The sequence below is a fragment of the Martes martes genome (assembly GCF_963455335.1).
Source record: "Martes martes genome assembly, chromosome: 4".
Lineage (NCBI taxonomy): Eukaryota > Metazoa > Chordata > Mammalia > Carnivora > Mustelidae > Martes > Martes martes.
The window spans coordinates 58,833,459-58,849,862 of NC_137891.1; the positions used below are offsets into that span (position 1 = coordinate 58,833,459).

Sequence of the window (16,404 nt, forward strand, 5' to 3'; positions counted from 1 at the left end):
CTTTAATCCCAGCAAGCCACATGGCTTATTCCCTCAACCCTTTCAAATATCATCTTCTCAGTGAAGCTGTTCCTGACCACCTCATTTAAAACTGTAACCCTCGGGGCGCCTGGGTGGCTCAGTGGGTTAAAGCCTCTGCTTTCGGCTCAGGTCATGATCTCAGGGTCCTGGGATCGAGCCCCGCATCGGGCTCTCCGCTCAGCGGGGTGCCTGCTTCCTCCTCTCTCTCTGCCTGCCTCTCTGCCTGCTTGTGGTCTCTGTCTGTCAAATAAATAAATAAAATATTTAAAAAAAAAAAAAAAAAAGACTTACTCTTTAAAAAAAAAAAAAATAAAACTGTAACCCTCACCACCTCCCCCTGGTCTTGCCCCCCTTCCCTGTTTTATTGTTCTTCACAGTACACAGCCTGTTTGCTTCTATGGTACTCTATCATTTACTTATTTGTCAGTCTCATCCCATAAAAATATAAGCTCCATGAGGGCAGGGATTTTTTTTTTGGGGGGGGGGGTCTGGGTGGTGAAATGCTATATCCCCAGCATCTAGAACTGGGCCTGACATATGACAGGTGCTCAGTAATTATCAGTCAAATAATTGTGTGAATATTTTGCTCTCTGTAGTTACAGATTGTGAATATTTTACAAGAATAAAATATTCATTTATCCATTGAACAAATATGGACTCAGAGCAAACCCAAACCCAGGCACTATGCTAGGTGCTGAGTCAAGAGTGGTGAGCATAGGGGTGCCTGGGTGGCTCAGTGGGTTAAAGCCTCTGCCTTCAGCTCAGGTCATGATCTCAGGGTCCTGGGATCAATCCTCGCATGGGGCTCTCTGCTCGGCAGGGAGCCTGCTTCCTCCCTCTCTCTCTGCCTGCCTCTCTGCCTACTTGTCATCTCTGTCTGTCAAATAAATAAATAAAACCTTAAAAAAAAAAAAGAGTGGTGAGCATAACTGGGCTGACTACATTACCTGGGCTCATGGAGCTTAGTCTAGTGATAGATTATCAAAATAATGACAAAATGAGTGTTAAGTACTGGAAGAAGGGGACACAAGTCTACAGAAGCATATCAAAAAGAAAACTAGCCCTGCCTAGACTAGATAAAGGGAGGGAGAACAAAAAGGACCTGTAACTAAACTCCACGTTCTACTATTTCTCTAAGATTTTGCTCAGAACTACCTCTGTTGAGCATCAAAATTGTTAAGAGTTGCACTCCGTACTACCTACTGATGATTCCCTGAGGAAGTAGCCCCTGAGCCACCATTACAGAGGTGATGGGGTTGGGCAGGGCAGAGTGGAGGAGTGGAATAGAGGCAGAGGAAACTGTGGCAGAAGATTCTAGAGGGGAAGGACTTTAGCACATTCTGAAACACAGAAAGCAAGGGGAGGGTGGTGAGAGAAGAGGTTGGAGAGGGAAAGTGTAGCCAAGGCCTGGCAGGCTCTCCAAAAGATTCTAACTTTATCCTAAAAGGAATCAGAAGCCACAGGAAAGACCTTGTTTCGTTTCACTTCATTTTGTTCCATTGGCATTGTTGTGATGTAACTGGACATGTATTTTGAAAGTATTTGGGGAACTGCCTTTGTGGAGAATACTTGACCAGAGGCAGCTGGCCAGGCGCAGGAAGATCAGTCAGGAGGCAGCAGAGTAGTCCAGGAGAGCAGTCTGGGTAACTTGCCCCAGAGTAGAGAAGCAGGAAATGGGAAGGCAGTTCAAGAGATTTCACTGCCTGTTTTTTATGGGCTGAATCTTGTCCCTCCAAAATTCATACGCTTAAGCCCTCCCTTAACCCCTCAGAAGATGCCTGGATTTTTGTAGGTAGTACCTTTAAAGAGGTAGCTGGGTAAAATGAGGTCATTAGGGTGGGCTCTAATCCATTGTGACTGGTGTCTTTATAACAAGAGATTAGGACACACACACACAGAGGAAACCATGTGAAGACACTGGGAAGGCGGCCATCTACAAGCCAAAGGGAGAGGCCCTAGGAGGATCCAACGCTGTTCACATTTTCATCTCCCATTTCTATCCTCCAGAACTGTGAGAAAACAAATTTCTAATTATTTAGGCCACCCTAAATTTGTTATGGCAGACACTAATACACTATGAAAAAAGATTTAAGTGAAGACTAAGACCTCTGAAAAATAAAAATACACTTTATTTATTCTAATTGAAATCAGGGTGGTGTATGATGGTAAAATTCAAACAGAAGAGCACTTCTTCAGGATCTCCAGAGATGGCTTCTACAACACATCTATATCGTCCCTAAAACAAGGAATAAGAAATACAAGCAAATAAAATGTTAGATGCTTCTATTTTGTAAGACTTTTATAAGAACTTTGTCTTAGTAGGAGAAAGCCATTTAAATGAAATTGGTTATCATTATCTTGGTTTTCTAATGAGATGAAATTTTGCATGCCTTTGAATTTGGCGAACATAAACCTATTTATTTCCCAATTACAAGAGGATTTTTTTAAACGATTTTTTGAAACTACCCTGTGAGATTTTCAAACATTCAATATCCTTTAGAACAAAATAGGAAAGTAACACACTCTTGAAATTTACTTTAAAATAGTCACCCAGCAGCACCTGGGTGGCTCAGTTGGTTAAGTGTCTGCCTTCAACTCAGGTCATGATCCCAGGGTCCTGGGATCAAGCCCCACATTGGGCTCTCTGCTCAGAGGGAAGTCGGCTTTTCCCTCTCCCTCGGCCCCTGCTTGTGTTCTCTTTCTCTTTCTCTTTCAAATACATAAATAAAATCTTTTTTAAAAAATTTTAATAAAATAAAATAGTCACCCAAAGTGAAACATGTGCAAAATTTCATTGCTAGGTATCTAATACAAATATCTAAAATTACATTATTACTATTCATGGAAGCAGTTATTGAGTCAGACAAGGGGTCATTGCAGTGCTCTCACCCAAAGATCATTTGCCATATTAATAATGAGCATTCGTATTACTTTTAGCCATATATGTTAGAGGAAAAACACAAAGTGAAAAAGAGCTTCCTTTTGTGTTACTTTTCCACATTTCCATATTCTACAGAAAGACAGACCAGCAAAATACCCAAAACTAAAATGAAAAACACAGTCTTAAAACACTTAATGTTGAATAGCTATTTTTGAAGTTGTAAATGGCTTGTTTCAAATTTTTAACACATTCGTTACTGCAAAAGTTTCTTAAGAAAGTACAAATGACTCTTGAACAAAAGTACCTTAGAAAATCGTAGTCCCCTGAAGGAGAAGGATATTGCTGTATTCACAGTCTCTACAAACAAAACACAAAATACAAAAAGTTATACTGGTCATCATTAGGTGATTTTTTTTTTTTTTAATGTAGTATGGAGTTTACCTTTTTACACAGCTGCTGGCAGAGGCAGTCCCAAGCTAATTGTAGAAGTAATGAATTTTATGTCCTGGCTGATTCTCTGATGGCTATGATCCTCTGCCACTCCAAGCATCTCTGAGTATCAGCCCTTATTTCACCCCTCAGGGGATGCAAAATTTTTAGGCCTACTAGTCTCAGTAGTGAATGTATGAACAAGCCAGTGCTCATAGGCTTCATCCCAAATTACATATGTGCATATTTAATACTGTTGCTCCTTCAGCAGAGTATAACTGACCTTCCTAAAAGTGGAGGAGAGAGTTGGGAGGCAGCCAGGATACCAATTTCCTTCTAATCCCACCACTGAGAAGCCTAAGTAGTACGTTGAAATGCATGGCCATGGGCTGGGGCCTACAAAAGCTGTGAAAGACAGTCAGAAGTGCAGGAAAAACCATCAACCTAATCAGATACACCAAAGGAATGAACTTGCGGGATAAGGATAGAAAAGTAGAAATGTTTTGAATCTCCAACAAAAACAATAGTGGCCAAAAATCTCTTTTAAATTAATATGACTAGTCCAATGCAAACTATAATGGTTATTATTCTCCTAATTAGCTAAAGACAATCCTTGATAGCAAAGGAATGGATTAAGTCTGCATATATATACTTCTATTTTCATAAAAAAGCACCTATTTATTTCTGGGTATATCCTTATTAGGGGTATTAATACACTGAGATCTTAGTTCTTGAGCTTAGTAAAGTCATCATGTCTTCATGATATTGTGATTTTTCATTCAAGGCCAATCAAATGCAAATTTAATAGTTCAACAAGTATTTACTGAGAGCTGTATTACCAGGGACTGAGGAGACACGGGCTAGTACACACTGTTCCTTCCTTCAAATAGTTAATATTGGGGATATAGGCATGCAAAGAAACCATTCCAAATACAATGCAATGGAAAGATGTAGCAAGGATAAAAGCAGTATAGAGCATTTTTGGTAAGAGTGACGGTTCTGTATCTGAACCTCAGCTCCTCTACTTACTTGGAGTGTGGCCTTAGGCAAGTCACTTAACTTCTCTGTGCTTTGGTAAAATGGCAATGGATAATAACACCTATCTCATAGGAGTAACACGAAAGCTATGTGAGCTAAGACATGCACGTGCTCAGAATAATGCCTGGAACGTAGCACTCATTAAATATAATTAATGTTTCCGGCACCTGGGTGGCTCAGTTGGTTATCCGGCTGCCTTCAGCTCAGGTCATGATCTCGGGGTTCTGCAATCGGTCCCTGCCCAATGGGGAGTCTGCTTCTCCCTCTGCCCCTCCCCCAGGCTTGTGCTCTCTCTCTCAAATAAGTAAATAAAACCTTTACATTAAAATGTTATTTATTAGAACATTAAATATTATTCCTTCTCCTTTCTAGACCTACTTCTCATGGCGTCTTATAAATAATAATGATGTCATTAATATTATCATCGATATTATAATTATTGTTATTCACAAGATGCCATGGGAAGGGAACCTAGAAAAGAGAGGGAAGTGAGTTGAGTTGTCACGAAAGATGGGAAGGAAGGAAAAGAAGGACATTCCAGGTGGCAGGAAAAAGAGGAGAAAAGGCAGGAAAGTGAAGATCAGTATGACTAATGCATACACCTGCTAGTGGGTCAGCGTTAATGCAAAGAAGAAGTAAACATAACGTGCTCAGGTTCCACATTTGAGAGAATGAAGGCAATGAACAAACAACTGAGGGTGTGAAATGATCAGATTGTGTTTAGAAACGTGGATCTCATGGCCATATTACGGATGGATTTAAGGGGGCACTAAGAGTTGGGCAGACCACTTAGAGGCCAGGAGGCCATGACAGTGGTGAGAAGAGAGGTAAATGCCTTCCGTGCCCACCAACTCAGGTGCCCTCCCGCATAGACAGATCCAGCCCATCTCATTAGCCTGCTGCTTTCCTTAGGAGTACTTCTCATAAGGTGAACCTTGTTTCATTTTTACGATATTTCAGGACTTAGCTATGACCTTGTTTACTAGTTTATAAGCTCCACGAGGACAGGATCTTTGCTTTGGTCACTTCTGAATCTCTGGCTCCTAGTACATGGTCCCTGAGTCCCTGGCTCATTTACATAATTTATGAAGCCCAGTGCAAAATGAAAATGGGGGCCCCTTGATCAAAAAGTAGGAGAGACATCTTATTAAAGGTAGGGAAATTAAAGCTTTTTCCTTTCTTACACAGTCTCTCCCTAGACTTGCTGTCGTATTTTTTTTTAAGATTTTATTTATTTATTCAACAGAGAGAGAGAGAGAGAGAAAGATCACAAGCAGGCAGAGAGGCAGGCAGAGGGGGAGGGGGAAGAAGGATCCCCACTGAGCAGAGAGCCCAGTGCAGGGCTCAATCCCTGGACCCCGAGATCACAACCAGAGCCAAAGGCAGAGTCTCAACCCTCTGAGCCACCCAGGCGCCCCTGCCATCACACTTTTTATTTGCTATTTAATATCATTTAAAGCCAAACAAAATTTTAAATTGCCATTCACCTTTACATCGTGCGATGACAGCTTTAAACACAAATATCAGAGCTTTTAACTCTGAGGCAGAACCACTGAAATAACGCAATTTGTATTTGGTGGCTCACCCCCAGAATGTACCTTAAGCTGACCAGAGAAAACCAACACCAGCTTGGCTCAGGAAATTTTAAAGAAGAGAAGGTACCACCAGTCATGGAATGATCCAAGGGAATGTTCTCTTGGCACAGAGTGAAAGGTGCCATGGGGCTGCCCAAGTGGGGTGACCATGGCCACACCCCACTTCAGACACTGCAGAGCATCTGACCCCCCCTGCATCCAGACTCTCACCAGGTGGAAGGGGTCACTGGCTGTAACTGGGGAGCAGGGTACCAAGCAGGTTCCAGGGTACCAGCAGAGGATTGGGTAGCAGAAAGCCAAGAACCAATCTAGGGGAACTGCATGCATGCCCCAATGTCCCATCAGACTTCATTTACAGAATACATACTATAGATACTCAAAGATAAAATTATTAAGAATCTCAAGACTATGATCACAGAATATTGAGCTCTAAATGTGAAGCCTTTTCTAAACACGAGGCCCTGGTTGTGAAGATAATCCTGAAAACTTTGTATGAGAGAGGAAAGAAAGGAGATGAATGAGACTTGAGGATTTGAGAAAGAAATCAAGAGTAACTCCAAGATTTCTATCTGGGGAGACTGCCCAAATGTTTACCAGGTCAGGTGGGAAGAAGGGGTACTACTAGCCTCTTCCGTAGGGTAATCTTCTTTTTCCATTGTTTTGTTTCTCTAAGAAAGTTCATATGTTGCTCACATATCCCATTCTATTCTATGGGAAGTTAGCTTTTCGCTTTTGCCCACATTCAAGAAGCCGGGAGAGAACCAAAGCTGGGCCCGAGGGAAAGAAGATAGAGCCCCTCCCTGCTTAGGCGCCTCTTTACTTCCCATGCAGCTCACCTATGGTCCAGCACAATGTTCTTAGCAACCATGCAGAATGGGAGGACCCAAGTGTCAGATGGTGTTATGGGTTGAATTGTGTCTTTCAAAAAGATGTTGAAGTCCTAACCCCCAGCGCCTGTGAAGATGGCCTTATTTGGAAATAGCACCTTTGTAAGATGGTCAAGATGAGGTCATTAAGGTGGGCCCAAATCTCATATGACTGTGTCCTCATAAAAAGGGGAAATTTAGACACACACACAGACATGCATAGAGAGAAGACTGTGAAGAGACACAGGAAGAAGATGGCCATCTACAACACAAGAATCACCTGGGACCTTTAGAAGCTAGGAGAGAGGCCCAGAATAGATCCTTCTCTCACCCCATCAGAGGGAGCACAGCCTTGTCAATACTTGGATGTTGGACTTCTAGCTTCCAGACTGTCAGACAATAAATATCTGCTGTTCTAAGCCAGCCAGTTTGTGGTGCTTTGTTACAGAAATGCTACCAAGATTCTGGAAATAGGGCTAACAGATAAATTAAGTTTAAGATGCCTTTATGGGATACGTGGGTGGCTCAGTAGGTTAAGCGTCCACCTTCAGCTCAGGTCATGATCTCAGGGTCCTAGGATCAAGTCCCATATCAGGCTCCTTGCTCAGTGGAGAGCCTTCTTCTCCCTCTGCCTGCTGCTACCCCTGCTTGTGCTCTCTCTCGCTTGCTCTCTCTGACAAGTAAATAAAATCTTTTTTTAAAAAGATGGCTTTGGAATACCTGTTTATTTATTTTCAAATGTGGTTTTTTAAAAAGATTTTTATTTATTTATTTATGAGAGAGAAAGAGATTACGAGCTGGGGTTAGAGGCAAAGGAGAGGAACAAGGAGACTCCCTGCTGAACAAGGAGCCTGACATGGGGCTGGATCCCAGGACCCTGAGATCATGACCTGAGCCGAAGGCAGACACTTTACCCACTGAGGCACCCAGGTGTCCTTCAAATGTGTTTTTAAAAGAAACAAAGATGTGTGTGTTTATGTATGTGTGTGTAAGAAGTGGTAATATTATGGGTAATTTTTATTTTATTTTTGCTTGCCTATATTTTCTAAATATCATACCCTAAAAATATATGACTTTTATAACAAATACAAAAAAGAAAATTATTTTAAAAATAGATATGTATGGTACTTACTAATTTGATTCCTAAATTTTCAAGGGTCTCTTGATGGCATCAATGCTTCTTAAATCAGAATGCCCTGAGCTCTGAACCCATATATTCAGCTACCAGATGGACATGTTTATTTGAGTGTTCCAAAATTACCTTGAGCTCAATATGCCCAACCCAGAACCCATTGCTTTCTCTTTAAAAATCTGCCCCTTCTTCTGCACCGATCATTTCAGATAACGGTACTTCTGCTAATCCCAGTCACTGGTCCTCTACCAGCCCTTGAATTTACCTAATCTTTGCCTGCCACATCAAATCAATCAGCATATCCTGCCAATTCTGTCTCCAAATATGCCCTCTCTCTTCTCCTCCCCTCTGCTCTCAGGCTGCCATCTTTGTTCATCCCTCATGGTCTCTTACACAGCCTCCTGGCTGCTCTTCCTTCTATCCCAGTTTCCTGACTCAGCCAACCCCCGCCTCCTTCCATATGGACACCAGTTATCTGCAAAACTGATAATCTCGGTGGGCCATCGGTACCCAGTGATGACAAGATGCAGGCCAATATTTTGTGCATGACTTACATGCTTGCTCCTGCCCCCTTTCCTAGGCTCTTCTCCAGCAAATTCTGCTCTAGCTACAAAAACAAAAAAAAAAAAAAAAAAAAAAAACCTACTCTCCAAATAAATCATATTCTTTTATGGCTAGATGTGTTTGCATATGCTGTTTCCTCTCCAAGGAATGTCCTTCCTCCTCTTCTCTGATGTCCCCAGATTCAAGACTTTAATAACAGTCTCTGAAACCTCATCTAATTTCTGTCACAGCAAATGGATAACTATATAGTTAAAACTAGGAGCATATAATTCTATTGGCATTTATGACATTTCATTATAATTTTTGTTCCCATGACTGTCTTTCCCAGAACAGAGGGCCCCTCTGATGAGGAAAGACCCTACCATTGAACTTTGGATCACCAGAGCCTAAATCATGACTTGCTCAAATTAGGTTCAACAGATGTTTGTGGAAGGAACTGAGGGAAGGAAGGAAAAGCCAGCAGACTGGGTTTAGTCTGACACATTTTAGATATCAAGAAAGTGAAACTTTAAAAATTCAGATAAAACGTCAACATAATCTCACAGAGATTAGGTGGGATTATGAAAGTTTTGAAAAAACCAGTGATCTTCCAAGAGGGTTTTTTTGTTTTGTTTTCAAAGAGAAAGCATGGTACAGTGGAAGAGTGGGCTTTAAGAGTCATGATGCTGGGGCGCCTGGGTGGCTCAGTGGGTTAAAGCCTCTGCCTTGGCTCAGGTCATGATCCCAGGGTCCTGGGATCGGGTAGCGCATCGGGCTCCCTGCTCAGTGGGGAGCCTGCTTTTCCCTCTCTCTCTCTGCCTCCCTCTCTGCCTACTTGTGATCTCTGTCTGTCAAATAAATAAATAAAATATTTAAAAAAAAAGAGTCATAATGCTACTCTGTCACTAGTTCTCCAAATGGCCAAAGACACATTACTGAGTCACCCCAGGAATCAGTCTCCCCACTTGTAAAAATGACAGGACTGTAAAACCAGGAACAAAAGGACTCCCATTACCCACATGAGTATTATTCGAGAACCATACTTGAATTCTTATTCTGAACACTGTACTAATCTTTTTTATACGCATTTTCTAATTATATCCTTAAGATCATGTACAATAGATTTCACTGTCCCCATTTTACAGATGAGGAAAATGAGGTGGATAGAGGTTAAATAACATACCCAAGGCCACATTGTTGGTAGGAGGAAAAGCTGGGACAGACTCAGGTCTTTCCAACTCTGAGCCCAGACTTAGAAGCAATGCCAGCTTCATTATTTGTATATGGTTTGGGGGTGGCAGGCAAGTCAGAGCTGTCGAGAGATGGTTGGCTAGGAGACATATCTCAAAGTTTCACTTGCATAGCAAAAAAAAAAAAAAAAAACTGATGTACTTAGAAACAATTTGCTTAATGACTGCTGGAAAATGTATAATCAAATTGCTACAAATGTCGAAGCCAGTATAAGCCTGATATGAATTTTTATACTACTCTCCTTCCATTAATTCTCAGACCTTATTTTCCATTTTTTATCCCATCTATATCTAATTTATGCTATGTTGCTATATTTAATGTAATGTATACATGTTAACTACCTAAAATCTTTTTTTTTTTTAAGAGAGAGAGAGCAAGAACTGGGCAGGGGGATTTAGAAGGGGGGAGAGAGAGAGAGAATCCCAAACAGACTCCGCAGTGAGCAGGGAGCCTAATGCAGGACCCAATCTCACAACCCTGAGATCATGACTTGAGCCGAAATCAAGAGTCAGACACTTAACCAACTGAGCCAGCCAGGCGCCCCTACATAAAACCTTTTTTTAATGGGGCGCCTGGGTGTCTCAGTGGGTTAAGCCTCTGCCTTCAGCTCAGGTCATGGTCCCAGGGTCCTGGGATCGAGCCCCGCATCAGGCTCTCTGCTCAGCAGGGAGCCTGCTTCCTCCTCTCTCTCTGCCTGCCTCTCTGCCTACTTGTGATCTCTGTCTGACAAATAAATAAAATCTTTAAAAAAATAAAATAAAATAAAATAAATTTTAAAAAGAGGGCACAGGTTAATGGTAACAATTGTATAGAAAAATATTTGACTACAATTGTAATTTTTAAATGTTAATAAAACAATTGTTTTTTTTAACCTAATAGTTTTTTTCAAACTTCTTTTTTTTTTTTAGATGATAATGTCCACTGTTAAGACAGAGATTAAACTACTGTACTTACACATTGGTGATGATATAATGTATAAATTGATACATTCCTTTAGAAAAGCAATTTGGCCTATGTAGACAAAACCACAAGCATAGTCAACCCAATTAAGCTCAAATATTTCCCTGGAAGTTATATGTAACTCCTTGCAAACATATTCAAATATGAAATATGAGAAAAATTATGTACAGAAATATATTTATTACAGTATTATTTATAATAGTAAAACTATTATAAATATCCAAAAAAGTGATGTCCAACAGGAGAATGGTTAAATAAATGGTTAAATAAACCAGAGCATACCCACTAAGGAAAATGTTTCATTATGTAATGTTTATATCTTGGTTTTTGAACCACATGGATCATCTAGTCAAAAAATTTATACAATAATTTTTAACAGAAAGTTATTGGGACACCTGGCTGCCTTAGTTGGTAGAGCATGTGACTCTTGATCTTGGGGTTCTAAGTTCAAGCCCCATGTTAGGTGTAGAGATTACTTAAAAATAAAATCTTAAAAAAAAAAGAAAAAACTATTATAGTATAGTATACTTTTAAGTCTATAAGCAATGTAATGCACAAAATTGAAAAACTAGAAGGAAATACTCCAAAATGTTTTTAGAAATATGATTCTGTGATATTTTTATTGTTTATACTTTGCAATTTTTGGTAATGTGATGGTATAATATTTATAAACATTTAAACTACTTAAAATAATAGTTTTTAAATTATTAAGGAAAAATTCATGAGTTCGCAATAAGTAGCCTTTAAGGTCCTAAGCTCTGAAATTTTGTGATTCTGTGAATAACATCAGGGTGGAAAAAATTGGGGGAAGACATTGAAGAAAACAAAGAAAAATCTAATGAGGTGTTCTTTTTTTTTTTAAGATTTTATTTATTCATTTGACAGACAGAGATCACAAGAAGGCAGAGAGGCAGGCAGAGAGAGGGAAGCAGGCTCCCTGTGGAGCAGAGAGTCCGATGCGGGGCTCGATCCCAGGACCCCGGGATCATGACCCGAGCTGAAGGCAGAGGCTTTAACCCACTGAGCCACCCAGGTGCCCCTGAGGTGTTCTTTTTTAGTAAATTTTTTTAATTCCTTTTTTTTCTTTCCCCTCTGTTTCCATCAATCCTATTCCCTTGGCTGTGGTTCAGTGAGTTTCTATAAAAAATAATAACTGTAATGTTTAGAAAAAGGGATCCATAACCAATGGTAAATGTACAATATTAATCTGAACAAGGTAAAAATTTTAATATACCTTCAAACACACTTTAAATAAGTACCATCTTCATAATAATTCAAAGACATAATTGTTAGATGTTGTTTAAGCTGCTAAAAGTAAAAACTTTGGATGAAAAAATCATTAGAAAAGGAATTGCACATTTTCAGTGCATTTAATATTCAAAACATTCTCATAAACTATTCTGTTCTATTCTGAAAATAATATGAATTCAATGCTTACCTCCCTTCAGAGTTCTGCAGAAAGAATAAAGATCATCAGATCCTCTGCAAACAACTTCTTTGCGCATTGGAAAATCCATGGAGTTGAAAGATAAATAGATATTGAAATATAATTTTTTAATATCTCTTCCTTAAAAAGAAAAAAAATCCCATTAGTCTTCCAAATAACAGGTTCTTTCATAGATAATAATTAACATGTACTGTATACTTAAAACATGCCCAGCACTTTTCCTATATTATTTCATTTAATCATCACAACAACTTACCATGTGGGCATTGCTATCCCTGTATAACAGATGAGAAAACTGAAGTTCTAAGAGGATAATTAGTAGAATGTAACCAAACAGGATATTCCACAGTAAGAATTACGTGTGCCTGAAAAGAGAGAAGCCTATGTTTTTGAGAAAACTATCAAACGGAAATGTAAAATTGCCAGTTCTAATTACAGTTCTGCTAGGAAGTTCAAGAAAAGAGAAATGGAAAGGAAAGGAAATGGGGATAATCAACTCGTGGCCACTTTCTTAGGAGTTTTGATGAAAGAGTTCTTGGAGAATAGAACAACCTCTTGATTAAAAATTACATGAGTTATCTTGTTATTTCCTCATGGTCTCCCTAGTACCATTTAACATGGAAAATTCCAGTAAACATTGCATTTTGCTCAACTCTTCTAATTTATTCAGTTGACCCAACTGGAAAATATGTGCGATCTTTTTTATATTAAAAATAATTATTGTGGGGCTCATGGCTGGCTCCGTGGGTAGAGCATGTAACACTTGAAGGCAGGCAGGGTCATGAGTTCGAGACCCATATTGGGTGTAGATTACTTTGAAAATTACTATAACCACAACCTCACTGAAAATATTTTCCTAATAAAGTTATCATGACTCATTGTAGCCATAATCAAAAGAAAAATTTTCCATCTTTAACTTGAAATTGGTATGCTTAATAGAAATGCCAGCTCCTTCCTTAAAACTCCTTCTTTTGGCATTAGTGCTCCCATTCTCTTCTGGTTGTCCTCCAGCCTCTCTGACTCCTTCTCCTCATTGGCTTCTCTTTCTTCGGGTTGTATCCTCAGTTCTCAATTTTCACTTTGCACATACTCCCTGGCTTTAAGTACCACATAAGGTGATAATTCCCAAATCATCATCTTTAGTCTCAACCTTTCTCCTGAGCACCTGTCCCACATATGCATTCAATATCTCTACTCAGATGTTGCTCATTGTCTCACCCAACAGATCCAAAATTGACTTCTCATCTTCATCACCATATAGGCATTAGAATTCACAATCCCAGTAAATCTTACTAGCCTCCTTTTCATCTCCATCACCACTCTCTTAATGCAGGCCCTCATTACTGAGCCTAAAATACCACCAAACTTCTTAATTTGTCTCTTCTCTCCTTTCAAGGTAAAGTAGAAAAGAACATCACAGGGTCCAATTTCAAACAGTGGGTCCATGGTTCACTCCATGAATTTCAGCCTGCACCATTCCCAAAGCAGGGATATGTATGGAAGTTGAAGAGCTGTTTTCACAGGGAATTCCTTGAGACATGGACATATGGCAGTACTGCTGTGGTACCAGTGATGATTCAGGACAATGAAACTTCTTTTATTTCTGCATGGAACACACCACAGTTCCAGTCTTCAATGACTCTAAGAAAGGAAGTGCTGCTTTGATATCTCAACAGTTTACACTGTGAGAAGCTTCTTAACATTGAACACCACTGTGGTCATTTTGGGCACATGAACAATGGGCAAAGTGAGATACCACTTGAATGGCTGAGTAGGCCAGAGATACCAATGTGGGTGTCAGAGTGGGAGGCAGGAAATATGGTAACTTCATGCAGTAACAAAGAAGACTGTTTCTGAGCTCAGCTAAGACAACTCCAAGAACATTCAGATAGAACCTTGAAGGATGCTTAAAGTCCAACTTCATTAATTTTATGATTAATCAGTTAATAGTATACAAATAATTTACTAGCAAAGCTATAAAGTCTCAAATAAATAATTTCCACCCCAATCTATTTTTTATTCAACCTCTTATAGCTCTTATTGAATTTAAGTAGCTACAAGCCCATAAAAATCAGGTTGATTTCCAGGAATATGGCCCCACACTTGTACAGACATTCCAATACATTCTAGGGAAACTTGAATCATAACTATAAAGCATTACAAAAATATGACTAAATAATCAATGAAACCAGGAACTGAATCTTTGAAAAGTTCAACAAGATTGAAAATCCCTTAGTCAGACTCATCAAAAATAATAATAATAATAATAGAGAGAGAGAGAGAGATTGAGAGAGAGAAGGGACTCAAAGTCAGAAATGAAAGAGGAGAAATAACAACCAAGACCACAGAAATACAAATGATTATAAGATAACATTATAAAAAATTATGTCAACAAGTTGAACAACCTAGAGGGATGGATAAATTCCAGAAACATATAGCCTTCCAAAACTGAATCAGAGAGAAACAGAATATTTGAACAGACCAATGAAAATGAATCAATCAAAAAACTCCCAACAAACAAAAGTCCAGGGACAGACGGTTTCACAGGTGAATACTAGCAAACATTTTTTAAAAAGTTATTACCTATTCTTCTCAAACAATTCTGAAAAATAGCAGCCATCCAAAAAAAAAAAAAAGAAAGAAAGAAAGAAAGAGAAAAAGAAATCTTGCCATTTGCAATGGTGTGGATAGAACTAGAGGGTCTTATCAAACCACTCTAAACACTTATGAACTCAAAAGGAGATCGAAGAGAAAAAGATCAGCAATTCTAGGAACAGAAAAGCAACCACTTTCTGAAGGGTAGGACGTGTGGAGAAGTGAATCAGAGGTGATATATAGGAAGAGAGACCATGGAGGGAAGGGCCAGCTTCTGGCAAGTGGTAGAGCAGCGGAGCACAAAATTGGAACTTCTGGAAGTCTGCTCTACTGAGCGATGTTGCTCCAGAGGCTAAGCCAGGCATGGAGCCCTTGCGGGGACAGTGTAGGCGCAGGTCCCTCAGGGTCACAGAAAGACCAGAGGTGTGTGTGTGTGGCAGAGCTCCCAGGTATTGGAGCTGGGGAAGCCAGCTACAGAGACTGAACCATGCACCAGAAATAGAAATGCTCGGTCACATTCTGGGTGAGCACAGACTGCAGCCAGAGATCAGGGAGACAGGAGGGATTGGCTGCTTTTCTCCTCTCATGGGAGGCCGCCATCTTCATTCTCCAAAGCTGTACAGAAAGTGTTCAGGGAACAAAAGCTACCGAGAGCAAACCTGAGCAGATTTAGTCTCTGAACAAGGCCACTTAGCCTGGCCCTCGCAAAGGCGGTGCAATTCTTCCTCAGGCAAAGACATTCCAGAATCAATACAACAGGCCCACCCCCCAGAAGATCAACAAGAACATCCATCCAAGACCAAGTTCACTGATCAATAAGAACTGCAAAACTTCAGAGCTATGGGAATACAGCACATAGAACTCATGGCTTTTTCCCCATGATTCTTTAGTCTTTCAAAGTTAAATTTTTTTAATTTTTTTATTCTTTTTAAAAAGCTTTTCCTCTTTCCTATTTTAACATGTGGGGTTTTTTGCTATTTTATCTTATCAATACCTTTTTAGAAAATCATTTTAAATTTCTTTTGTTATAGTCATATTCTATCTCTTCATTGTATTTTTTTTTTTTAATTTGACAGACAGAGATCACAGGTAGGCAGAGAGGCAGGCAGAGAGAGAGGAAGGGAAGAAGTCTCCCTGCCAAGCAGACAGCCCAATGTGGGTCTCGATCCCAGGACCCTGGGATTAGGACCTGAGCCGAAGGCAGAGGTTTTAACCCATTGAGCCACTCAGGCGCCCCTCTTCATTGTATTTACCCTTATTTTTTGTATACATATAGGTTTTTCTTTCTTTAAAATTTGGGATACATTTCTTCTAATCAAAATATACCCTAAATCTAGTGCATGGCTTTGTTCTAGTCTCCAGCCTGATCACATTCTTTACTCTTTTTTTTCTTTTTTCAACCAATTTCTTATATTATCAATGCCTTTTTTAGGATCTTTTTAAATTTTCATCTCTACAGTCATATTGCATCCCTTCATTGTGTTTACCCTTATTTTTGTGTATATATATATATATATATATATATATAAGTTTTTCTTTCTTTAAAATTTTGGGAGGCAATTTCTATTAACAGACCAAAATACAAGTGTGTGGCTCTGTCCTATTCACCAGTCTAATATATCTTTTTTCTTTTTTTTCCTCCTTTC

At 39.5% G+C, this 16,404-nt stretch overlaps 1 protein-coding gene across 1 annotated transcript in view; it reads right to left on the minus strand.

The window, feature by feature from the left end:
• Positions 1–2,126: 2,126 nt before the first annotated feature.
• Positions 2,127–16,404, minus strand: part of LY96 (lymphocyte antigen 96) — a 30,925-nt gene continuing 16,647 nt past the window's right edge. The window contains exons 3-5 of the mRNA XM_080801302.1: positions 12,155–12,283; positions 3,207–3,259; positions 2,127–2,257 (exon numbers count right to left, since the gene is read on the minus strand). Of these exons, the coding sequence (XP_080657428.1) occupies positions 2,159–2,257; positions 3,207–3,259; positions 12,155–12,283 (281 nt within the window). The 3' untranslated portion in view covers positions 2,127–2,158. The remainder of the gene's footprint in view (positions 2,258–3,206; positions 3,260–12,154; positions 12,284–16,404) is intronic.